This window comes from Nesoenas mayeri, assembly GCF_963082525.1.
Source record: "Nesoenas mayeri genome assembly, chromosome: 2".
NCBI classification, from domain to species: Eukaryota; Metazoa; Chordata; class Aves; order Columbiformes; family Columbidae; genus Nesoenas; species Nesoenas mayeri.
Window position 1 is genome coordinate 143,349,720 of NC_137543.1, and position 27,486 is coordinate 143,377,205.

The 27,486-nt window shown below is 35.7% G+C and overlaps 1 protein-coding gene across 1 annotated transcript in view; it reads left to right on the top strand.

Annotated features, from left to right (window-relative positions):
• MALRD1 (MAM and LDL receptor class A domain containing 1) overlaps positions 1 to 27,486 on the top strand; it is a gene marked incomplete at both ends in the record, with an annotated part of 247,721 nt that overhangs the window by 92,867 nt on the left and 127,368 nt on the right. The window contains 5 exons of the mRNA XM_080364215.1: positions 734 to 890; positions 4,065 to 4,175; positions 5,046 to 5,259; positions 10,342 to 10,589; positions 14,781 to 15,078. Of these exons, the coding sequence (XP_080220341.1) occupies positions 734 to 890; positions 4,065 to 4,175; positions 5,046 to 5,259; positions 10,342 to 10,589; positions 14,781 to 15,078 (1,028 nt within the window). The remainder of the gene's footprint in view (positions 1 to 733; positions 891 to 4,064; positions 4,176 to 5,045; positions 5,260 to 10,341; positions 10,590 to 14,780; positions 15,079 to 27,486) is intronic.

Genomic DNA, 27,486 nt, shown 5'->3' on the forward strand with positions numbered 1-27,486 from the left:
GTGAAAAAAATAAAGTTATTGAATCTTTACAGTTGAAGCCCCGACTTCTCATTTGGCAGAACTTTTGGTCTGTGAAAACCCTCTGGGTACCCCATGTTTCTCTTGGCAGTGCTTGCAGGGCATATTCACTGCCTTTTCACAGTTGCACTGGACCAACTTTGTGGGACAGTTGCTCAGAGCTTGGCCAATCTGGAAAACCAAAAAGCAAGGAAAAGTAACACCATGGCCTTTTTACAAGCGTAGGTCACGTTGTCAGGTTTGTAAATCCTTGTTGGAAAGGTTCTTTCTTTTGAGAAGCTCTGAACATTGAGCAGCTCCACTGAAGAGAACAGAATCTTATCTTTGGTCAACGGCTGCTTTTTATTTTGAAAAGCAAGTTTTTTAGGAGCCAAATCTTAGATACCCAGAACATTAAAACTGCACTTCTGGTCTCTCCGTACACTCAGGGTCTGCAGAAGCAGTCTCATCTTTCCCAGTAGCTCAGGAGAAAGAATTTCACTCACTTTCTTGGGTTTTTCTTGACTTCCTCCCTGAGGAAAGAGGGCAGGCGATGAAATCTAGAGGTCCTCCAGCTCTTATCTATATGACCTGTGGGTAAAGGCTGACTTCAGCTCTGTATCTTCAGACAGAAGATACTATAGCTGTGTAAGGAATTACCATTTTAACTTCAACTAGAACTTAATTATGATTAAATGTTTTGTTTTAATAAAGGAAATCCTTTCTCTCTAAACAGGAGTACTGAAGCAGGCTGGTATCTGTTCACAGACAGCTCGAATGGAGAATTTGGTAACACAGCTGACATTGTTACCCCAGTCATCTCCCTTACAGGGCCCAAATGCAAAATCGTATTCTGGAACCACATGAATGGTACAACAATAGGTTCTCTGGAGGTAGGGAGATGTTCTTTGTTTTGGATTTTTTAAATGCCTGAAATTGCTGTAAGAAAATTCATGCCTTGTCATTTAGTTTCATTAATGCTTAGCTGCTAATAAATGTAAATGAACAATTAGTAGCACTTCACTGCTTTCAATTTGTTTTGATCTGAAAGAAGCTTGAGTAAGCTGGGGAAAATGTAACAACCAGAAATTATGATCTTTATAGATATATTGTAGTTGGAACTTCCATACCAGAAAAGCCTTGTGCTGCACAACACTGTTTGACACTGAAAAGCGTCAGTAGATATTTGGACCATCAAGGTCTTAGCCTGAATATAGGAGCACAAAAAAGAATGAAGTAATTGTATTAAAATTTGCCGTAAAATTTTGTAGAAACAGCTTCCTCAGAAAATTTAACATATATCTTTCAAAGGTTAATATTAATATAAGTAATATTGAATTAGTTGTAGGACATAACACACTTTTTTATTAATATCCTGAAGTAAAAGCAGTTCTGTAAAGGAAAGGTAACTCATTCAGCTGCTTGTAGATCAGAGTCACTGCAAAGTGAATGAATAAAACAATAACATTGTTCTCAGCATTTTTTCTGCCAAATATCTGAGTAACTATAACGGGATTTCCCATGAATGTTGCACAATAACTACAGTATCAGCAATGGGTTGAATGAAAAACCTCAGGATAAGTTACCCAGTCACCTGTGCACGCAGCATCAAATGGATTATGGCCAGTGGATGTGGTCTTATTTGTACAAATAAATTCCCACTAGCTTGGTTACTCTGAATAACAAATCATAATAAAAAACTGGTAGAATTCAACTGTTTTGAAGATGAAATTAAAATGTATGTTGACATCAGAACTGAAATCTAAGATGTGGTGTTCTTCATCCCATGCATCTGACTTTTTAGATGTTCAGAGAAAGCATGTTCTGAGTTTTCTTGAATTCTTATTAAATAAGTTTTTAAAATATTGCTGAATTTCTTTCAAGTAAGTAAAGATCTTGTTAGACTACTTGACAAGTAGTCAAATTTTAATTCATCAGAATTAGAGGCGAATTAAAATATAAAGATGTTTGTCCTCAATTTTAAGTCTTAGGACAGACCAATTTGCTTTGAACATTGTAAATAATTACATGGTTTCACTTGCTTAATTGAGCAATTAATACTGAATGTAGGAATAACTCAGAATATAAAATTATTTAAGTATTTTCTCATTTTCTTGTAAAGGTTCTAAGTATTATGTGAATGTGAATCTTTTCTGTGTTTAAAAATCACTAAAGGCCTTTTATCCCTCTTTTCTTTTTCAAGACTAGCACATTTTTGTTTAATTCACAGGTTTGGATTCTTGCTTGCTAGCCTCCATTCATGCTGTCAAATATCATATAGGACATGATGAAGACTTTCCCCACTATTTGCATGAATGGCTTTCTTCCTATGTTTCTATGACTTTAAAAAAAATATTATGTGTCACTTTATTGTGTAATCTTGGTTTGAATACTTGTTGGTTGGAACCATTTTTGTCTGTTTTCTGGCCTCTGAGTTGGCATGAGTAACTCTACCAACTCTGACAAAGTGTTAAATGTGCTTTTTCAATAAATTGCGATGTAGTCAAAATGCATAGGGCTTCAAAACACATTAAGGTACAGGGAAGCCTTGTATGTTAATAGCACAAAAATTTACGGGCATATTTAACTTCAAAATTATAATGTTTAGCATGATATTATAGAAAAAATGAATTTCTGATTAAGGCCTTGGATTTACAACTCAGTAAGTAATTTACAGCGTATGTAAAAGCATATATGTATGTGTCTATATAGTCACACACACATCTATATTCATGTAAATAAATAGATTGTATGTGAATGTAAGAAAAACTTCTTATTCAGCATGATTTTTTCTCTCAGTTATATCTTGGTTCCTTTTTCTCTCCAATTTATTTTATTTCCCTTAAAGTTCTTGTCTTCTGTGGGCAGTTCTTGTCTATAAAGCCAAGTGTCACTTTGTTTTTTTGTTCAATTTAATATATTACACCTGTTTATTTCATTCACCTGGAATGAAATCTCTTCAGTGTCAGGATCTGCTGTTTGCTTGGCAGAACTTTCCTGTTATGTGATATCATATACATGCATGGCACTGCATAAATTTTCAGAAATAACCCATTTTATTTTCATTAAGATGAAAAATGTCTGAGCTGCACTAAGAAGATTATGCAGAGTAGCAATAAATCCTTGAAAGTGGAAGTGGTTAAGGCAACAGGTGAACTGATATTTTGCTCCACGAGTACTGGCTGGAGACACAGCTCGACACACTTCATCAAACGCCCATCTTGTTATTGTCAGCTCAGTTGAATTTGGATGCCCAGGAGATTGGAGCAAAGCATATTTAGTACTTTGTGCTCAAGTCTAAAAGTGTCACCTTTCCACAAATCAATGCCAATTGACAGAGGTTAAGGGTATTTATGAGTCTTCCATTGCCTAAATAGATGAAATTTGGGTTTTAGAAGAAAAAAACAAGTTTTTAGCTGCAGAAGAAAAAATATTGTTTCCCAAGAGTAAGGACAAGAAAATCTGTCTCTGAATGGAGTAATTTAATGGATGCATGAACTAATAGATTTTTCAATAACTCTTATTGTTAGTTGTTTTTCCATTTTTAAAAATGGATCCAAATCCATTAATTAGCCATTTTTATTTGTGACTAGCCACTCTGGATAAATTAATGGGATAAGTTAGTCCACGTAAAGCTGTGGACTGAGTAAGTTTATGAGGAGATCAGAAAAATCTTAAAGTGTTATTTTCTTAGAATAGTCATTTACACTGGAATATTGCTCTGTAACAGATTGGACATTAGCAAGAGTCTTCAGTGAGAGGGTGGTTGGTCACTGGAACAGGCTCCTCAGGAAAATGGTCATGGTACCAAGCCTGTCAGATTTCAAGGAATGGCTGGATGAAGCTCTGAGTCATATGGTTCAGTTTTATGTAGTCCTGTGAGGAGCAGGGCATTGGACTTGATGATCCTTATGGGTTGCTTTCAAATTGAGATATTCTCTGATATTTAATGGTGGTATAGAGATAAGTAGTACAAGATATTCTTGCATTGTTGTATACAATTAAGGAACATAAGGTGAACTGGTAATGGAAAGATTTTTTGTGACCTACAATTATTTACTTTTTAGGTACTCTGTAAAACCAGTAACAAGACTTCTAAGCTGTGGACTCAAAGTGGTAGCCAAGGTCCCCAATGGAACAGAGCAGAAGTGTTCTTAGGAATTCGTTCAAATTTTCAGGTGTGTATTCCCATAGCACTTGCTCTAGACAGCTGGCTTAAGGTACTTTTATATTATGCATTCTTCACTTCCTAATTTCCTTTTTCACCCCATATACATACTGTACCTTCCCTTTTGAGCAACAAAAGTAATCTTTTTGGTTGTCTGATTGATTATCTGAACTGGACATGAGCTTCTGGAAATTTCTCACTCCTCTTTGATCTCAGACTGATATCCATTTTTAAGACGGAGAGTGTCTCCTACCTTTGAATCAAACTCAAGTTAAGCTATTCCACTTCCTTCTCCTTAGTGTGTAGTAGTATTACATCTGGTTTAGGAAAAGAGTCTTGAGCATGAAATTGGCTTTGAAACATGAGCTGCTCCTTAAGCTTCTTGGAGATACTTAGTCATGGGTATACCATGCCTAGTTGTATCCTTCTAAAAAATAGGCAGCCAGGAACATATTTAAAAATGTGTTACATTCCTTGTAACATCTGTCTTGGATGGCTTTTAACAAAACTTTCTTTTACATTAATGGGAATAACTGATGAATGACTCTGACTAGTCTTTTTCTTTCTTACTTTGCAGAAGTAGGTGGAAACCTTGCTATTAATTCAGGAGGAGTGTGGATTAGTGTTTGTTTCATATTGCTCACTTTCTTTCCTTTTGTTTTTACTTGGCTGATGTTAGAAGATGGTCCTTCAATAACTACAATTACAGATGTGTACAAGCAGTGGTACAAGCTTTCACAGAATTGTGTAGTAAGAACTGATGACTTCATATTCCAAGATGTGAAGGACCATCATAGTCTCTGTTCTATTAATTTTGCATGTATAAGGTTTTCTATATCTTAACAGTGTCTTACTGTAATAGCTCTGTAATTTTTATTAGATTGTTCTCAGGGCAAAACGTGGTGTCAGTTACATGGGAGATGTGGCAGTGGATGATATTACCTTCGAAGATTGTTCCCCTTTGCTCATCTCAGGCAGACCTTGCACATCAGAGGAATTCACATGTGCCAACAAGCACTGCATCCCAAAGGATAATCTGTGTGATTTTGTAAATGACTGTGCAGATAACTCAGATGAGAGCCCTGCTTTTTGCAGTAAGTATGGTAGATTTTTAAATATAATTATCATAAACCACTGCCTATGGTGAAATGTTGCTACTTGAATACTGTTGCCAGTTCATCAGCTAAGAAAGCAAACAAGAAGGTAACAATTTAATTCTCTTCCTTGGCTTTTAAGGATTTGAAATTACTATTATTTAATTGGAAATCATATGATAGAAAATAAGAAGAGAGGTTAGTGAATTTCTTAAAATAATTCAGAAAGCAGGTGACTTTAAAAGCAGAATAAAAATCTTCTGATTTCCATATGAAAAGGATGTATTAAGGTTGAAAATACTTGAAGTGTAATACCTTTGGGATATGAGAGACCTACTTCCTTTGATATTTCAAGGATTAGCAAATAATTTTAATCTGAATACTATACAATTTTAGTTTTATAAGAGATATCAAGAAACAACATCTGAAGTATCAGATTCAAAGAATGATGTTTCATAGCAAATGGACTCTTCTCTAGAGGAAATGGATCACAATATATAGTACTAACACTTTATTTTTTCCAGTACAATTGTGGGAAATGTGCACACAATCAAATCTGCATTTTTTGGTACTCTATGAACACTTGCCTCATTTTTTTTGAGACTATGAATGCAATTTACCAAATTCCCAGTGAATAAAGATCTATGAAGCAAAGATATGCTGATGTCCTATGAAGCTAAGGAACGTAGCCAAGGGACTGTGTATTTCCAACTGTTTCTGTACTATTAAACTTCTCAGTGATTTCCAGACTGGGAATAACATGTCATTAAGCTACATGGAGAACAGCTTTAATCTTCTGCAACTTAAAATTACTTATGTTATTTTCTGATATACTTCTGCGTACTTACTTTATTTTCTGGAACATTTAAAGACTGTTTGCCAATGATTTTTTTTTGAGTTCTCCAGTTTGTCTGTGTTTACCATGAAACACCACCAGCCAATTAAAGAATGAAGCATTAGGGGCAAGATGATTCAAACGATTTAACGGGATTTAGTTCTGCCGTCCTCTGAAGTATTTCTTTCTGATTCCTCGTTGGAAAAAAGGCAAACTGATACAGTCCAACAAAGAAAATATTTTACTGTAAAGTGCTTTTTAAATTTTTTTTTTAAGTTAAAAAAAATTTATAAAAACAAAACCAAAACAAAAAAAACACCCCTTCCTTGACTGCATTGTAACAAGAAGCTTTACAACGAAATATTATGGAGCCTTAAGAGCATGGGGGTAATTACTGGAGTGAAACATTTGTATCAACATGGATTTTGCCTCAGATAAAAAAATCCATTTCATAATGTCTAGTTGTGCTGTAAAACACTTGGTGACCAATTATGACTTTCTTTTTTAGGCCTGGGAGTGCTTTGTTCAATAAAAATTTCAATATCTGTGTGAGGAATTAGACTTAATTTTTTTTCCTTTTTTTCCCCCAATTTCGAATAGTTATGCACCTTTACATTTCCACTGTGTGCTGAAAAATCTGGGGTTTCTTTTATTGGTGCTGGCTGCCTTATATGTTTAATAAAGTATAAATATATAACACTTGCTGATAATATACCTAACAGAAAAATGCTAGTTCTGTTTTCACAGCTTTTTCATGAGGCAGGCTGCCTTCAAAGAGAATATAATTATAGGAAACACATATTTCCACTGTTTGTGAAGTTGTGAAGATTTTTCTCGTTCCTCAGACTCAGAAGCCTGAAGAAGGCTTTAGTAGGGGAAAGCATGATAGATTGAGGCATAGGAAACAAGAAATGGGCAGTTTTGTCTGGGCATGGCAGTTGTGTTTAAAAACCATGAAAACTGTGTAGCTTCAAGACATCTCCAAAGTACTTTTAAGCAGTAGACCTTCCTGGATTGCCAGTTGTAGCTGTAGATGTTGTTTGCTATGTTCATGAAGAGTCATCATATCTTAGTTAATGAAATCTTTCTGCTCTGTGTTGAAAGAAACTAGTCTCTGTTCTCCATAATATTCATCAAGTCCAATTAGCAAAGTCTAAGTAAAGCTGGTGTTGCTGAGATATAAACTAAGCCTCATAAAGCTGTTAAATTGCTATTGAGATGTGTATGCCTTGGGTTTTTTTCTTTGTAGAGGGCTCTTTTTAGCTAGTTGCATGACATCACTGCTGTAAAATAAGTCAAGTACATATTTTAACAGAAATACCGATTAGTCAAATCTTTAGAAATTATTCCATTAGATACTGAATGAGTGATCTATCATCAGAGTTTTCTTTAAGTACAATGTTGCTAGTACTATTTTCTTTCTACATGTATATGAGAACAAAATAAACTACAACAGTTCTGGAGATGTAGTTGGTGGTAGCACTCCTTTGACCTTCTTCAGAAACTGCTGGGGTTTGCCTTATGCTGCTTGAGGTTATCAGCATATCAAAGGAAGGTCTCTGAGGCAGTTCTGGTTAGATTGAGCTGGGCATGCCTCCTTGAGGTGGAAATGGTGTTTTATGAGACCTAGTAAATTAATTTTTGTGAACATGATTGTGGAGCAGTAGTGGTTATTCAGCCTGAAATATGGATTAGTGTCAACGCAGGTGGCTGTACTTGGTAGATGTACTTGGTAGGTTTGTCTGAGCTTGGTTAATATTTGGTTTAGATCACTAGTGTGCTTGTGAAGCAAATCTCTCTTTTTTTCTGTTTATTATTATTTGGTTTGCATTATATAGTGTGCTGAGGCATATGAACTAGCCTCCTTTCATTAGAAAATCTATTGAAAGATGAGCTCCAGGAGGGTATCAAAGGTATTCTGACCACTAGTGGTCATTCAGCCCTCAGGATCAGTCTATACCACCTCAGTCTTCTTTCCTTCGCCACCTCCCTAAATGTTGCTAGGTCCTCAGCATCAGGTGTTTTGCTCTACAGATCTGCTCCTATAGCTCTGTACTTCTTGTTCATCTCAACGCAGCTGTTGGGAATAATATAACTTAAAATAGTTTCAATTTTTCTCCTTTCAGTTACTTGGTTTATTACAAAGACTCATTAGATCTTTTATGAACAATATAATACAATTCATACACTTACTGTTAGGTGTTCTTCTTAAATTATTAAACTCTGATCCAGTAGACTAATTCAACAGCCCTGTGTCACTGCTCTGCAGACAAAAGGATTAACTTTGCTTTTGTACTTCATTACTAAGAGTTCACAGTTCTTCACAGAAGTGCCTACTACCAAAGATTTAATATGCAAATGCACAGTCATCTGCTGTAACTTGAGCTTCTAAGCAGGCTACCTGAGTTCTGTTTTTTATCAATGGAGTGACTCACTTCCAGACTGAAGTTCATGTAATTTAAAGTTGGTTGTTTGAGTTAGATTAGATAAATTGTCCTATAGATATGACTATTTTTCTTTGTTGACTATAAAGATCCTTCAAGGACATCTAAATTTAGATCAGGTAACATGCAATATATACAGCATTAGCAGGCAGTTTCACTGCTCATACCTTAAGGTCTTGATTCTTGAAAACATACCTTTAAAATAAAATGGTCAGTTGCATACACGAATTTTATTGACTCACGATGGAATTTATAAGTAATTGGAGGAATTTCTTTAACTTGGTTACTGAAATATTAAGTAACTAAATGAACACAGAGCATAAGATAAGGAATTACAGATTTTATGGGCAGTTAAATTCAGTTGAGGTAGACTATAATCTATATTTTGCATAAATGATAATTATGTAATTTAGTAAAGCAAGTTTGGGTTTTTTTAATTGTTATTTCAGATGGCATCATGTTGCAGATAGAGGTAAAGGATAGTGAAGCTATTTTTGCTAAATAGTCCATATTTTTAAGAAAAATGTTCTAGCTTTTTTCACCCTTATGACCTCTACAAAAAAAGAAAAAGAAAAAAAAAAAAAGCAAGGAAGAAATCTTTCCTCTGATTTCAGTGTGAAATTTTAGAGGTAGCTGTATGTACTAATTGTATGTACTAATGCATGGACTCCTTGGCCTCCTCATTACTGAGGTTTCCAACCAGCTGCCAATTAAATAAAGCTGCTTTTAAGTGACTGAGCTTTATCAGACCTCAGAAGAGGCTCAGGTTCTGTTTACATTTTAAGAAAGAGCTTTTGTCACTTCTTATATTGTCAGACCAAATGATCCATATGGTTTACAAATTTATTTTCAAAACCCTTTCCTTTCCATCAATAGTAGTAAGAATACACAGGGCACACTTGAAAGTCTCTTGAAGGTTCTACCAAAATTCCAGGTTATTTCAGCAAATTTCATTTTCTTCGGTAAGAGTTACAATGAGGTTATAGATGCACAGAAGAAAACTATTTGCAGCTTAAACTTCTGGAGTGGTGCAATTGACTTAACTTTAGCTTACATGGACAGTTTATTGACCATGCTGGTTTTTTGACACTCGAGACTTGAAAATCAGTAAAGAGCATGCACGTTGCGTCATAAAAAACCAACCAAAATTATGACAGTTTTCTTTTTTCTAGTCATTAAAAACAATTCAAAGAAAAATTTGATCATCTGTGTTTGCATACTGGCTAAGAAAATACTTGTGTGAATTCTCCTGGAAACATGCAAAAGTAAACTGTATTTGGGTGTGATTCAGCTGAAAGCACACTTACATCTATGTTTTACCTGTACGCATTTGTAGGGAGGCTATGTCTTTATGGTGCTCAATACATTCATTTGGTTGGGTTTCTGTTCCCTAAATATAGACATTTTCAGCACTGTAGGGATCTCACCTGGCCTCAACGTGTTCCTCCAATAAGACCCTGATTTTCTGCAGATTTCTTTGATGCCTGGTGGAGGGCACCAATTCTGCTTATGAGGCCCTAAGAGCTATTCAGCTTGACCTAAAATAGGTTGTCAAATTCTGTTACTTTTATACCAAGGACTCTGCTGTCTATAACAACAAGGGCACCTACCTCATATATATGCAGTTTTATCCTGTACTATATCTTAGATCATTAAAAATGCTTTGTTTAATCAGATACACTGGATATTATTTTTTCTATTGAAACATTATTTTTAATGGATAATTTGAGTACTAAGTTCTATATGTATCTAATTAACTTATTGAAAAAAATATCTTTTCATGTGTGTGCAAATGTCTTTCAGGTAAATCTTTTGGGCGTTGCAATTTTGAGTTTGATCTTTGTGGATGGAAGCAAGATGAAAATGATGATTTTGACTGGAACCTCAGAACCAGCACTTCTACAAAATTGAGCACCGGACCAGCCACTGATCATACATTGCAAGAGCCATCTGGTCATTATATTTTTATAAAGAGTTCATTTCTTCATCTACCAGGACATAAAGCCAGGATTTCTAGTCCTGTCCTAAGCAGAAAGAATAGAAACTGCAAGGTATGTGGGTAAGTGGTACTAGCAGGAATGCAGAATGTGATTTCTAATATATTAGGAATATTTAGGAATATATTAGGAATATTTCTAATATTCCTAAAATGAATGAAGATGATCACTGAAATATTTCTTGAGAAAAAAAAAATGTTGTAGAACAGTCAGGACCTGATCTTATTTCCTGGAAGTCATAATACAACATGTATCTTGCTGTGGGAGAAGAATGATTTCTGTAAGTAAATAAGTACTCTGGGAGATCTGGATGAAGTTGATGGGTAAAACAGCACCTGATTTAGAATTTCTTGTGTGACACCAGCCTTGAGTAGCATACAACTATGTAATGGTTTCTGATTTTATGGAGAATATGTATATAAATACAGTAGCAATTCACTTTCCAGGAGCACAACTATAAATGGAAGGACATGCAACAGAAGGCTTTGTCACTGACTCTCCTCTAGAGAATAGGGAAAAGTAAGCCTTTATTTTCCAAAACACATAAGTGCATCATATTGTTTAGAGCTTGGTCATTTCTCTGCAAACCTGGATTTAAAACTTTTCTAGTTTGTATTTACATAAGACTCACTACTCACGAGGAAAAGAAAAACCTGTAAAGGGTTTGTCTGAAACTTAGGAAGAGTTCTGCTTATGCTTGAGATTTCTAAGCAGTTAATTTGATTGAAGTTCTTGTGATTGTTTGAAAACTCCCAAAACTCTTTAGAATTAATGAAGTCAGGAAGTAGTAAACATAAATGGCTCAGTTTTATGATCCAAACAAAATTTGACTAATTTCAATATATGAGTAGCAAAACTTAAACTAGCCATTATAAAAGATCTTCAAAATTTGAGCCATGATCTCATGTTTTCTAAGTTAATTTTCTGTATTACCTAAACCATAATTTTTTTAAAAAAATCTGCTCACATGAGTTTGTAGATGTTTGCTTCTTTCTCTAGCTGCATATTTGAAAATACCTCTTTCTCAATTTTATCTGGTTGTAAGCTTGAAAAATAACCTTAATGCTATTTGACTTCCATCAATGAAGAGTAAAACATGTATGCAAAGACAGGTGCACATCTGAATAGTTATGATGTCACACATTAAATTAAATGAAATTCTTGAATCGTAACTATGGGAACAAATTACTTCCCTCACTGAAAATTATTTTAAAAATTCAACTTCTACAGATAAAACTTCTACATTTATGATATGGCCTGAAACAAAATCATGTTTATGCCATTTTATAGTGCTTTTTTGAAGGTTCTGACCAGTTCTGAAACATTCTCTTAGGCAATTGACCAAGGCAAGTGAAATTTCTGGTAAAGGAAATTGTATGAATGAAAAAATTATTTCTAGACTCTGAGCTTGATCTTATCAGATCATACAGTCCCTTAAAGTCCTTTATTCTGTTCTATGAATTTTTAGAGAAGCAAAAGGTACATCATATGTTACAATAGACTTTGTTTGGAATCTTAGGAACGTTCAGATCAATGGAAAATGTACATCAATGGGAGAAGGGGTTTACGCAGAGAAAACAAATATGCATCAGCAAGTATAAAGGGGGACATATATTAAAAAAAAATGTTTGTCTGTTTGCAAAACTTTAACAAACCAAGTTGCATCTTCAAAAAGTATTGTAATCCAAGGCAAACAGTCCAAGTAGAAAGAAAGTGACACTATTCCAAAATAAATCTAGGAAATAAAAGGGACAATTCTACATCAAGTCATCAGTGATAAATGATTATACTATCTGGATATGTCAAACCATGAGAAAACCAGAAAATTTTCATATACTTTCATGGAACAGTAAAGAAACTGTATTGAAAGTATTTTAAAAAACTTTAAACACATTATTTGGATTAGTATTCACTGCAGAACATTGTGCAGAAATACCAGCCTGAGATCTGCTGTTTAGAACCAGGGTTGAAGCAGCATTGTTGTAGACTATGATGTCAAAATAGATGGTGTTGAAACAAAGTCTTAAATTTAATTCCAATAAGGAACTAAAAGCATAAGGCATACATCATGATTCTGAGGGGAATTTAAGATTGAAGTCAAAGAATTTTAATAAAAAATATGAAAGATGTCATTTAAAACAGCAATTGCATTATAGTATGCACAGTAGAAAGGAGAGGGCACTGTTTATTTTTGAAAGTGTTGTATTTTCTGTATATTTTTACATCTGAATCATTCCAATTGTATTTCAGCATCAGAAAAGTTATTACAAACAGAGCTAGTTGTTATAATTATTCATTTTCAAAAGTCTATGATAAATTCTTCAGGATAGACCTGAAAAGGTCAAGTAGCCAAAAGATGAATGATGACACCCAGAGAACCTTGGAGGACTAAGACTAGAGAGCTAGCCTACACTCTGATGCAAAGCAAATTAGGTATGGGAATGAATATCACAGAATTGTTAGGGATTGGAAGGGACCTCAAAATATCGTCTAGTCCAATCCCACCACTGGACCAGAAACACCTAGATGAGGTTACACAGGAAGGCGTCCAGGCAGATTTTGAATGTCTTCAGAGAAGGAGACTCCACAACCTCCCTGGGCAGCCCTGTTCCAGTGTTCTGTTGCCCTCACTGAGGAGAAGTTTCTTTTCATATTTAAGTGGTACCTCCTGTGTTCCAGTTTGTATCCATTGCACCTTGTCATTGGTTTTCACTCAGAAGAGCCTGGCTCCATCCTCGTGACACTGACCCTTTACATATTATAAACATTAACAAGATCACCCCTCAGTCTCCTCCAAGCTAAAGAGACCCAGCTCCCTCAGCCTTTCCTCATAAGGGAGGTGCTTCATGCCCTTAATGATCTTTGTGGCTCTGTGCTGGACTCTCTCCAGCAGTTCCCTGTCCTTCTTGAACTGAGGGGCCCAGAATTGGACACAATATTCCAGATACGGTCTCACCAGGGCAGAGTAGAGGGGAAGGAGAACCTCCCTCGACCTACTAACCACCCCCCTTCTAATACACCCCAGGATGCCATTGGCCTTCCTGGCCACAAGGGCCCAGTGCTGGCTCATGGTCATCCTGCTGTCCACCAGGACCCCCAGGTCCCTTTCCCCTGCATTGCTCTCTAACAGGTCATTCCCCAGCTTATACTGGAACCTGGGGTTATTCTTGCCCAGATGCAAGACTCTACACTTGCCCTTGTTATATTTCATTAACTTTTCCCCGCCCAACTCTCCAGCCTGTCCATGTCTCACTGGATGGCAGCACAGCCTTCTGGTGTGTCAGCCACTCCTCCCGGTTTGGTGTCATCAGCAAACGTACTGACAGTGCACTCATAGCACTCACTATTATGTTTTTATAGCTGTAATAAATAACATAGAGTTTTCACTCTTTAGGGCTTGTGCTATGCATTAGACTAGGAAGAAATTTGAGCTGCAGACATGTTCTTGCATATTTTAGTACAAATAGCTTTCTTTCAGGAGCCTATATCATACTGGGAAATACTCTGACCTTTGTCAGAAACAAGATATTGGACTAAGTATCAATTTGATCAAATACATATATTCTTTTGTTGCTCTTGATTTGAAAATAACTGAGAGCAGTTAATGGTCATTTATTTTCTGTGTTCTGCAAGTGCTTGACCTTACTTTAGTGCTTCATAATTTGTTTTCCCCACTTTTACTAAAAGAAAAAAAATCCTTATTTTCTAATCCAAGAAATCCAAGAACCTCTTATGGGTTGGGGTTTTTTTTTTTTAGCTTTTTTTTTTTTTTTTTTCCTTCATTTTTGCAGTCCAGGTAGAAGTTTTGCTCACATATTACATTAGAGAAGACTATTTTTTAATTACACATTCTATAATCTAGCACAGACACACAACCAGAAAGATGTTCAGTAAACTGAAGTTACTTCCCAATATTTTAAGTGGCGCTGCTCCTTTCCTCTGTTTCTTGATCATGTATTTTCATTCTTTTGCATTTATATACAAGAGTTATTCAAAAGAAATGTAAGATCAGCTGTCGCAGTCTTGTAATGCTGGCTTCTAAGTTCGACTTATGGAATAGTTCAAAAATTTTCACTAGTAAGTCATTTAGTGTGTGCTTTAATTAAATTGGTTTTGAATCAGTAAAATTAAAGACTGTTCTGAATGCCACTAATGATGCTCCATTTAATAATTAGGGTATGTACAACAGCAGAATGAATCTAAAGTCACCTATTGTATATTTGATGCTATTGTTCTTGCTTTCAGATGATTTTCTATTACCATATGTATGGAGCTTACATTGGATCATTGATTGTCTACCAGAGGACTAGGTTGGAACATGAAAAAGCTCTCCTTAATCTTACTGGAAACCAGGGAAATTTCTGGCAGAGCAAGACACTTATCCTGACTGGAGATAGAGATGAAGATTTCCAAGTTGTCTTTGAAGGGATAGCTGGAAAAGGTCCTAAAGGTGGCATAGCCCTTGATGACCTCGTATTTTCCAGGGATTGCTTACCATCCCAGGAGTTTTTACCTGCAGAACCCACAATGCTGCCTCCAACAGGTATGTTCCTGCTATGGACAAGAGGTCTGTGTAAGTCTGGAAAGAATAAATAACAGCATTGCTTTCATGTTTTTTGTTTCAAAAGAGAAACAGAATGCATTGTTTGCTAAAGACCATATTGAAATTAACATGCTTTTAAGTAGTTCTTTACATTTCTAATAAAATTTTTTTATGGAATAATTGTTTGGGTACTGAGTCAACACTTATGAATCTGGAAGACCTTTTGTCCAGCCATGTATACTTAGACCATATCCTGCTTATTTAGGTGGGAATATAAGTTGTAAAATGTAGTTATTGTAAAATAAATAACTGAGAGTGGAACAGAGCCAATATGGATAGATTGCAATAAGGCCAGAAGGCTTTCATGCTTTTTTTGGCTAGGGGAAATTCCTACTGATACCATTTAGGCAGCATATCCATCTTCTTCCCATGTGGTGTGGCAGCAGCATTGGTGCAATTATCTGCATCACCCCTACTTACTGCACAAAGGAAATAAGACTCAGAAAAATAATAAATTTCTGATAGCTATGGATCCAAATAACCTCAAGGTAAGAGCTACTTCTGAAAGCACTGATATCGTTCATTACTAATATTTCCTTGGACACAAATCTCTTTCCTCCTTCCACATTTGTCACCAGAATTACTGAAATGTAAACTCCCAAAGTGGAATTTAGGAGGCGCATTTTGTTCCTGGGCCTACTACAAATTTCCTGCATGGCTGCAGCAAGTAATTTTATCTCACTTCTCTGTCTTTCTAATCAATAAAACAAAGTTAATATTTCCCAATGTCAAGGACTTCTGGGAGAATGAACCATTAATTTATGTGAGTTCATTTGCTTTGTTACTTTGGCTAATGAGTAGCCCTTCTCTTCAGGATGTCATTAGGCACTGCTCAGGCACTGGGAAATAACACTGAGACTACATCAAACCTAAGAAATTGCACTGTACACAAGGTAAACAGTAAAGATATGGACAATGTTTGTCAGATATATCTTCAGTAAGTTACCAGGTATAGTATGTAGTATTGGCATCCCACTTCTGTCAAAACAGTCAGGGAAATTTATTGCAAATTAGATTGGTATTTTAAAGTTCAGCTTTATATGAATGTAGTCCCTAGAGGAACACTAGCTTAGCCTTCTGATTCTTTATTTTTGAAGTTTTTAGGCTCTGTCCCCTTAATGGTAGATGCAAGTCCCTGTGGCAGTGTTAGAAACTTTAAAAGCTTTGGTTTTGGTAGTGAAGGATGTTTCAAAACACTTTTATGACATATATAATAAAAAAGCTACTAAAATTTCAGGAAAAAGCCACCAGAGACACATTTCTTGGTGTTGCTCATCTAAGATGTACTTTGTGAACTTTGTAGATTCACAACACTGATATAATGGTCTAAATTCATCCTTATAGTGAATAATTTTTTCTATATCAACAAATTTCACTTGTCCTGGATAAGAGTTAACATTAGTCACCGAGGGTTCTAATTTACAGCTACTATTTAGCAGTGATGCCTGTTTGGATAATTGCTTGAAATACAGGCTTAGAAACCTGAGTATGAAATTTACTTCTGCCCACAGAAATGTTCTGAACAGTGGCAGTATGTATGCTGGAGGCTCTGAAAAGTGCTCCGTGAAGTACCTTCATAAACTAGAACCACATAGAATGACTGTGATGATCAGCAGCAAAAATCTGGACTCCTGAAGTTCTCTGCTTATACACAGAGACAAGGGAGAGTTTAACCAAAAGTGAAACACTTATATCCACTGCTCAATTTTTTTGAAGTTCCTGCAAATGAAAAACATGATGCAGCAGAGATCTATTCCTTTCTTGTCTCCAGCTAAAGAGAATATTTGCTAAGAAAGTTGAAAGATTTTCTCTCTAAGAGATTCATAGCATTTGAGGTCTATTGTCATAACTTGATAATGCAGATTGGATACAGATGCATGTATTTGTAGCTGCTTCCTCTGCTATATTTGGCCATGTTTCCTTTTCTCAGGACTTGCAAGGAATGTTTCCTTCATTTTAGGTACTCAAAAGCACAATGATTAGTAACTGTCATAAAGTTCTCATCCCCTTCACCCACATGAAGTTTGGTTATTCAGTATTCTTTCTCACAGTTTGAAGAACTTGCTTTGTAATTTTTATGACATACTGATCTATACCTGGTATTATGCAAAATGAGCAAAACACATTAAAAAAATCTGATACAATTCCTTTTTAATGTCTTATTAAAAAAAAAAAGTTATAATTCATTGTAATGTCTACATCAAGGGAGATCCTTCTGAGTTTTATGAGCAATATCCCTGTGCAACACAGGTATACTAAAGTGGTCTAAGCTTGTTATTTCTGCACATGGAGTGTTATGGCAATGGATACAGTGTAAGGACTAAATAGAACAGAGTTATTAAATGTTCTTGTTTGTGGCAGAGACATCTCTGTTCAGAAGTATTCTTCCCTGTCTCTTTGTAAACTCTTTGAAGTTCTAAACATCAAAAAAAATATGCATTCTAGGGGGGTTTTTCTTCTAGACAAACATGCAGTAATACCTAAAGCCTGAATGTGTGCACTGGACAACTAGAAAAACAATTTTGCAAGTTGAGATCGTCATCTTCTGTACACTGACAACATGCTGTTGACTATCCTCATGATGCTGCTCAGCAACATCAATGTTGAAGCAGAAAGCCACTGAGAGGTGCTTAAAATGTTGTACCAGAGAAAAAATAAACATCATTTTAGGCTGATTTTTATTGAATGTTTACTGCATGAATAGTGATATATTGGGGGAATATCAGGTATTGTTGATGTCCTACAGTGGTACTGTGTGCAGGAAGTTACAAAGACAGTTTTGTTCTAATAGTTATGTTTATGTCTGTTGCTTTGTCCCTGTAGTGTGGCCAGATTATCAAATTAGACTCTGCCCCATGTAAGGGGCTGCCTGTATCCACATCAGCCCAGGAACAGCCCTTGGCCACACTGAACACTGAAAAGTTGTAATTCCAGCCTTGTTTCCTCTGAAAAAATTCAGACCTTCCGATGGACCTGGCAAGCTGGCAGGATAGTGTAGGTCAGGTAGCATATTGTCTCCACACTTAAACACTCTTTCACTCCATTACATTTCAAAGATGCAGTGACAGCTATTTTCTATATGCTTTTCCCAATAGAAGGAAGTTAATGGTTTTCAAGGTCATGGCCTTTCCAGGAAGCATTCACACCCTCTTCTTCTTCATACAGCAACCATACTTTCAAAGGAAGTTTTGTGGTCCCCCCAGGAATGTTCACAAATACTGTTTTACTATGTCCACAAAATGTGAGACCATTGGCATGAGTCATGTTTTAGACTTATATTTTTTTTACAAAAGAGACATAATGTATTTGACAATAACTTCCATGATCTCCAAATTTCCTTGTCATCTCTCTCCTTTCCCTCCTGAAGTGTTGTTACTGGCTATAAAAATGGCAGATCTGTCCATCAGAGTTTCTGCTCATGTCTCCATACAATTTACCTGGGAATACAACAGCTGCCAAGGGCCATCTGATCAGATTAGCAGCCTGCAATGGAGAAAATATATTCCCTGAGACAAGAGAACTGGTGGCTGCTGACTTCAGTTTTGTACAGAAGACAGTTGTTATTTCCAACAAATTAAAAGAGATTCGCTGAAATGTTTTGCGTGTCCTTAAGAACTTAAGAGTATTTACAAGAGATTGCATCAAGGTCCATTTCACTTGATATCCTGTTTCCAGTGCTGTCAATGAGATGCTAAGCAAGAATCAAAAAAGAACAAGCAGCTATGATACTTCCTCCTAATGTTCCTCATATTTCCTTTTTCAGAGTCCTTATTACCACATGTGGTTTTCCATATGGAGTAGACCTTAATGTATTTGCCTTCTGTATAGACTTTATTTTCCCTGGGAACACATTCAAAAGTTTAGCCCCCCCTCCCCATTTTTGGCAGCACGTTGTACAGGTTTGCAGCTTGCTGAGAAAGCAGCTCCATTTTTACCCTGTCTCCTGTTTGATTATGTCTTTTACTGAAAGTGGTGGTGAACAGCAGACAAACCCACCTACTCTGTGTTGATCTCTATGCAATTGTCCTTATGCAAAATTACGCAGTCAAGGAGTTACAATATATTTCTTATATGGGAACTATTCCATAGGTTTTCCTTTCTCTCAATATTTAAAAAAATCTGCTATAATCTTTTGAGATTATAAAGTCATGTTTGTGTAGAGTATTTAGGAAATGAGCAAACAGTGGAATGATACTGTAGCAAAAGGATTCTTTTTCTCTTTACTTTCTTCCCTGATAAATCCTGAAGTTTTATTTGCTTTGCCCTTTTGGGCATTGGCCTGATGTGTTCCTGGAGTTATCTGCAGTACTCTCCTGTGTCACTCCTTAACAGTGATAGTGATTGTAGCTCATCATCTATATATGAAGATGGGTTATATTGCTCTGTGTAACTCAATTAACATTGCAATTCATTGCCAGTCACTCAGGATGTAATTCATTTGCTTGACAGTAGCTGTTTAGCTCTGTTGTAGTTGTATAAGATATCTGGCACCCTTGCTTGGGGCTGACAGATATGTTACAGGGATTATAGGAAAGTCCTCTGCCCTGCCATGATGGCTGATGTCAGGAAGGCTACGCAGTGCGCAGCAAGTGCTGGATACCATCTCTTTCAGCAATTTCATTTTCACAAAATATTTTTCCTATCATTCATAGTTATTCCTAGCTCGTATCACTAGCAGAGTTTCTTGAGTCGTTACTGGTCTTCTACGAGTAAGCGTTAAAGAGCACAGCCTTGCTACTTTTTGTTGTTGTTGTTGTTGACTGTTTTTGTTAGTTTGTGGGTTTTTTTGCAGACAGGTTTTTGAATCATTTTAGAATAAATGTATAATAAAAAAAAATGTAGAATTCAGTAACAGAGCTAAAATGAAAATGGAGACAAAGAATGGCAATAGTCAGGAAATCAGATTTGCCAAAACATTTTAATTTGAAATATTACCTAAAACTTTAACATGTACTCTGAAGACCAAAGGATATTGCTTATATCACTCTTTTGCAAATATAATTAGATTTATAAAAATTTACAGACACATAAATAGAAATAAACTTGGCAGTTATTCTAACTAATATATAATTACAAGAACAATCACATTTTATGCTTCAGTGCAGAGTGCGGTCTCCTAGTGAAAAGAGGAAAAAATATGTCCTTATGCACAACTAATTGAATAACCAAGCATTTACATCTTTCTTTGAAGCAACCAACACTGACCATTGTCTAAGAGAACAGGATATCAAACAAATAATGTAGAATGTCTAAAGCACTTCAAAAACAGCTCTGCGGGGGAAAAAAGAAAACAAATAAAAAAGAAAATAAACAAACCACCACCCCCAACAAACAAAAACCCCACAAAAACAAACAAAACAAAACACCACAACACAAAAAACACCACAAAAAACCCAAGCCTGTAAAGAGAACTGACAATTTCTACTATGCCCTGAACTTTTTGAAGATAGAATATACCTTTGTAATTGCCCTAAGCGCATACAGTGCATACCTTTATAATGATATGAAAAGTTAGTGGTTACAGTCATGTTTAATTTTTTCTCCTTCCTGGAACTATTACTCCAAGCTTTTCAGAAAAGTGGTAGAAATACTGTAGTTTGGTTTAGTAGCTTGACGCAAAGCTAATAGTGGTCATGCATGCCGATGACTTGAATTTAAGTCCCACATATATTGTCCAGATATTACAAAGAAAACGATATTTTATTGACAGTGAAGGAGAAAAAATATATTGCCAGGATTTTTACATTGTATTTTATGGTCCTATGAAGCTTTCCCCAGCTAAGTTCCAAGTCAGTTGTACTTTTAAAGATACATTGGAGTTAAAGTTTTTTTTTTCAACATTCTATGGGGATTTAGGATATGTTTCTGTCCATAACTGACTGCAATATTTGTACATACAAAAAACCACAGATAATTTGCAGCAGTTTCTCATAATTTGCTATAATTTTATCACAACGTAATAAAATGTTTCCCCTAGTTGTTGCCAGACCTAATGCCTTGAATGTGAAATAAAGCACAAAGAGTATTTGGATCTGCAGTCAGAGCAGAGCCTGGACTGGGCCCATAACTCATTACAACTCTGAAAGCTGGACAACAGAACATGATTAATGTCATCTAAGATCCTTGGAGATAGGGCACTGCTAGAACTTGTTTTTCTGTTTCATAAAACAATTTAACAACTCCAAAACTTTCCTTAGCTCTTGGGCCTTCCCAGACAGGTTTCTGAGAAGCATGTAACAGAGCAGTCATCCAAATAAGTATCAGGTCAGGAGAAATGAATTTTCAGTGCTGGCAATTTGAAGTGTCTCTGAGGTAAGGGCAGGTATTTATATCTACATTCATGGTATAAGCTGGTGGTTCCTTTTGGCAATGATTAGCTAAGTCATGGGAATAGCTTTTATAACCAAATGCAAACTGTTCCTAAAAATGCAGGAGGAATTTCTGATAATGTAATTATAAAGAAGAACCCTGGTAAAGAGCCCTGGTCTTTTATTTTCTCCCTACTGGGAGAAATTGCTGGGAGAATTAACTAAGAAGATGTTTACTGTGTCTAACTTTCCCAGCACCATTGGTAATAACAACAGTATCAGCACAACTTTTTCCCTCTGTATTACGTATTCCGTATACAGAACCTGCCTCTGCCTGGGTGAACTGAGAATGTGAAAACTCTAATTCTGCTTTGCATTCCAAGATCTAGCTAACAAATTACTCTTACTTGAGTGTAATTGTTACTTTTTCCTCATACATCTGAAGGTAGAGATATAATGCTGCAATATAGGGAATTCTTAGAAATATAAAATGTTTTTACTATTAAGTCTTGCAACAAGAAAAGAAATCTGAAAAAAAGAAGTTATATTTCACAGCATCTAGTCATATTTTACAGTATCTCATCCTATTTTACTTTTAGTGCAGTACAATTGCTGGGTAGCTGAATTGTCTAGACATCCTGGAATAAAATTTCCATGTGTGATGAAGACTGCACGCATGTGTGTGCTTTTTTTCTCTCCCTCTCTAACTGTATGAAACAAGCTGAACTTAAAGTGGTTTTTCAGCACATAATATCAATAGTCACTTTGGATTGTATTTAACTTCCCCAGTTACAATGTTTACATTTTCAATGTGGTGTACATTAGACAAAGAAAAAACATTATTTTGTATAAGATATTTGTAAATTTTATTTGAAAGATCATTTTATATTTTCTGATTTATCTTATAGAAGACTTGAGGCAAATCACTGCACAGTTTCATTTTCATTCTGTGATTTATTTTGTTCTCAAACTTCTCAACAGAATATGCCTCCCAAGTAGAATGATATAGTAACTCTCACAAGATATCGAATTACCACAAGATGCATCTGGATTGCTGTTTAATGGTAGGATAAACAAAGCTAATAAACAAATAAGTGTTAAAAAGACTATTAACTCTCAAAATGTAAGCATGCCTGAGTGTGGAAGGACCACACTCAGTTTATGCTCGAAAGTCAGGTCATTTCACTTGCCTTGCACAAGGGGAAGAAATTGAAGGAAAGGAATATCAAAAAAAGTGCTTTTTAAAATCTCTGGATACTTCCAAATATCCAGAATACAAGCAAAGGTTGCGTCACCATGGCGTCAATAGTCACAGAAGTTGTCTTCAAGAAAAAAATGAAGAGAGGTTCTTGACTGAAGTTGCACAGTCTTTACCAAGCATAGAGGAAGAAAAACTAGCAGAATTCCATCTTCAGCTAGATTGGAGAGGAAATGCATCAGTGAACTGAAGAGACCAAAGATTCTTCTCTCAAAATTTCTATTTCAGTAAACACTTCTTTCTTTGAGGAAGGCCCTTAATATTTTTGTGCTGAGTTTTTAGGTATCTAAGTGAAAAATAAAATTGGGGAGGGAGAAAAACAAACTGATCTTAACAGGCATAATGAATCTTTAAGTAAACTCAAATTTTATCAGACTTAGACAAGACTCGAAATATTTAGAATGAGATTCAGCTCCAAGTGAAGACTCAAATCAGATGTCATGTACATCTATGTGTACTCAGGATGTGTCAGGTATCTAAATCCCAATTACAGTCAGTGTACTATATTGTTCTTTTGCTGTGCAGTCACTCAAGACACAACTGAATTGCACATACAAAGGCACATATTGTGATGCAGTTGGGTATCTAAGAAAACCCCACAGTTCTGACAGGTGTATAACACAGGATGCATGTCAAGTATATGCTCTTCAGGGGTAGCAGCTGGTGACAAGAAATGGTGTTTTGCACATTATGATATGCTGTGTGGGCAACCAAATAGAATTCTATGTTTCCATTTTAGCACAATGACATCACCCTTTGAAGTCCAATGATTGTTACCAACCACATCCCCATCAGTTTTAATGGCAACTTAGACACTTAGCTTGCTGACATAGAAACATAAATGTATACATATCTTGGTGAGCTGAATGCCATCTAAGATTTTATTTTAGAACTCTTTTGGACATAGTTTTATTTTCATCATCTCTTACAGGTTTCTTTCTCTTCCTAGATTGGTTTAGATTTGCTTTATAAGAAATATTTTTTGGTTTTGTTTGCTGTTAGCTTAAGCAGAAATGACCGCCAAGTGATGAACAGTTAAGTTGACAGGCTCAGAGTGCTGGAAGATATGGAGAGTTTCCCATAATTCTGGTGCAGTGTCTCATCTACGGGATGTGACACACTTGTTTCGCTTGTAGACTAACCTGTTGTTGTGAGATGGCAGTGCATGATGTCTATTCCCTATGAAGTCTGCTTCTGGTCATGTTCAGTGGCTGCAACATGCTAGTCTCACTGGCTTTGTTAGCTTTTTCCTCCTTTTCACCTTACAGAGATGAGAATTTGTCTTTATGAGATCCTTCTGAGTTTTTTCTCTGCAAAACCCTTCTGCTTCTCGCATCTACTTCTGCCAGGTTGTCACCACAGGCCCTCAGCCTTTCGTTTTGCTGACTCTACTCAGATCATATCATTACCATTTTTGCATATGGAAGTGCAGTGGAACTATCCCACACCTAGATACCACAACTATTCAAGACTGAGGGATTAAGGAGACAGTATTTTACATTTAAGACATTAGAGTCACACTGAATGGTCTTTGGCAGAAACTAACGCTGCCAATATTACTGTGCAAAGGTTTCACAGCAGAGATTGAAGATAATGGCTGATACCAGGTCAGCTTCAGATAAAAATTTAAAAGGTCAGATTACTTTCTTCAAAATACTAGAAATCAAGAGATTACAAATAATTCATAGCTGTTGTAGGAGAAGGCCTTCAAATATGCCTTCTTGTTTTCTGTGTTTATTTTGTAGATCTTTTATTTCTTTAAGTCCTTTAGTATAATTGAACTAGTGATAGACTTTAATATTCTATGTGTTTAATCCAGCACCACCATTTTTTACAGACACCTAGTTCAAGGCTTTTACTGTGATAAAAGTGTTTATGAATTGACTGTATGAAGCTTTATACATTACATCTTTACTTTGATGCTATTACAGCCAGCTTGAGGATATGTAAATCATCATTTACGTATTTTGTCAGACTAAAATGTGCCTTGTTTGACAGAAAGTTTTCAGAACTAATGCTTGTAGTTGATGCTATTCCATAAGGCTGAATTAAGTTACAAGGTCTGCTGCTAGCATAACAATAGCCAAATGTCTGTTTTCTAACACATGTCTTTGCAGTTGTGTAGGATGTGATATCTTCCATTTTTTTGTTTAACACCTACTTTTCACAGGGCTGTTTGCAATTAGGTGATGTTGTAGAAAAACCTGAATTGTTTTCCAAATAAATGAAGTCGTTTCCATGATTCTAGTGCTCAGATTCTACAGCTTTTTTATTTCAGATCTTTTTACTAGTTGAACATGTGCTTACATTGGTACAACAGTAGAGCTTAGGAGGACATATTTTGTTGAACATCAGCCGGAGCACTTTGTGTAACTAGATAGAGAATGCACAAGGATTTAAAGATGTGGCATCAAAAATTCTTTTATTAGCATAATGAAACCCACAAATTATTTTCTACAAACAATAACCTATTCTATGCAATAAATTTAGGGATGATGTGGTAAGATAAGGTGTTATATCAGAAGAAAATTTATACCAATTTCAGTGAATGAGATCCAGAATGCAAATGTATTTTTTTTTTTTTCATAAGAGTAATTTTAGTTTTCTGAAGAGTTCTAATAACATACTTTCATGCTAACTATGTAAGACCCAACTAGAGATAGAGAACTGACTGAAACTGGAAGCCGAAACACTAGTTTCATGCTGTGATAAACAATCATAGAACAAGGACCAACAAAAATGATTGAAAGTTGAGTTTCTCAATTCCAGTATTAATTAAACCATGTTGTTTAGCTGAAATATTTTGAGACTCACACTCAGTATTACTATGTGTGCTTCATATAATTAACTAGTTAATTTAAACAGTTTAATTGTAAGCATTAGTTGTTTTTCTTTCTATGTGCACTGAAGATCATAATGGAAATAATAAGATAATTTATCCTAGGGGAAGGGTAGCAGAGAGGGTTAAAAAAAAATCTTTAAAAAGTAATTGTCTTCAGTTTCAGATGAAAAGTCATGCAAAGCAAATGTTTGCAACAATTCTTTTTACATTTTACATGTAACAAATTTATATTTTAATTGTTAAAAAACAGAAATGTGACATTCATCAGCAGAAATTAACTATGGCTATTTAATAGCTGATTATCGAGTGAAAATTCACCATCTGTTTCTTGAGAGTAAAAGGAACACAGCCCATACACCAGATCAGGACTTATAGTGACTCTCTCCCTCCCAACAGAGGACTTACATTTGCTTCTCCCCTGCATATCTATATGTACAATCACTTGCACAGTTCTAGAGCAAATACTGCCTCTAATTCTCAAACTCTTTGAGACAGTAAACTTGGCAAACGTGGCTGAAATATCTCTTCTTGTCATATTTTGACATTTTTCATGCTTCTGCAAAAATCAACACACACCAAAATGTTCTGTGCAAGCAGAATGTCTGTTCTAAACTATTTCCCTACTGAGAAAATGTGTAACAGCTACACTGATGCCCTTGCAGGTGACAATATCAAAAGCAAGTGATAATTATTCCATGATGATAAACTCAGGCATGATTTTGTTCATATGCTTTTAAACCTTCTTCTCTCTTATTGATCATTCTTAAATATAACTAGTGGAATATATAAAACCTACTTGGCATGGCAGATAACAAGTTACTTTGTCTAGTGGTCAGGAATAAACAGTAGCTGACACAGCAAACAATGATTCATTGTCCAAGACAGAAATGTTATTGTTATTCTTAACTTTTTTTGCAATAAGATATCAAATACTCAAATACTATCTTAGGCTAAAATCCTACATCTCTCTTCATAAAAGAAGGAAAAGATCCTTTCTATAGTAGAGCTATTTCTGTTCTGTTGTGCCAGGTAGGGACAGAGGTGGCTTCATACATACTTTACAACTCTCTTTGGAATAAATTTCTATGAAGGATACTTATGTGATTCTGTGTAGTGACTTTAAGGAGATGTACAGATGCATCCAAATGTAAATGTCCAAGAGGATGACTTGCAAGTAGATGCTATGCATTTGTCAAAAAGCTATTCCACTCATGAAGCTAGAGTAGTAAGGATGTTACAACACAGGGAGAGTACCACTCTCTGTCCCTGAAGAATAACTCAGGACTGAGGCTCTGAGTTTTGAGAGGAGATTTGCCTCTTTGTGGACATAAGGAGTTACAAGTGCTGAAATTGGTAATTTGAGTGCTTGGTTAGCCAGGCCTATATCCAGTATTCTGGTGCATGCAAAACATGATTGACTGATTTGTGAACATGGAAAGACTCAGGGATGTATTTTAGATTCTAAAAAAATCTTGAATTTGGATGCCTAGCTTCAAATGAGTGAGACCTAGTTTGTGAAAAAGCAGAAACGCCACAGGAGAATTATTCCTCATTATTTTGTCACAGCCATAGACAGAAAATTATTTTTACGTATTCTGAAATTGTCTAGCTTTGTGTGGCTGGACTTTAAAGGAAGATTGGTGTAAGAAAGTGTTTAGCTTCTGTTGAAGTTTTTTAGCTTTCAGTTGAAGTTTTGGGCCAGGTAAATATGAGGGTTTTGAGTACTATTGGTTGCTGATTTTCAGACCTGTTTGTTCTTTCTTCTGTGTTTCCCTTACCTTCGTTTTTGCACAGAGGAGAGCTGATGACAGAGCCTGTGTACAAATCAGTGTATCTGAACTGGTCATGAATAAATTTAGGCTAGATGCTAAAATGGTCTCTTATCTGAAAACCAAAAAATAGCCTTCTGGTGGCAGCAGTGGAGAAAAATACCGATTGTA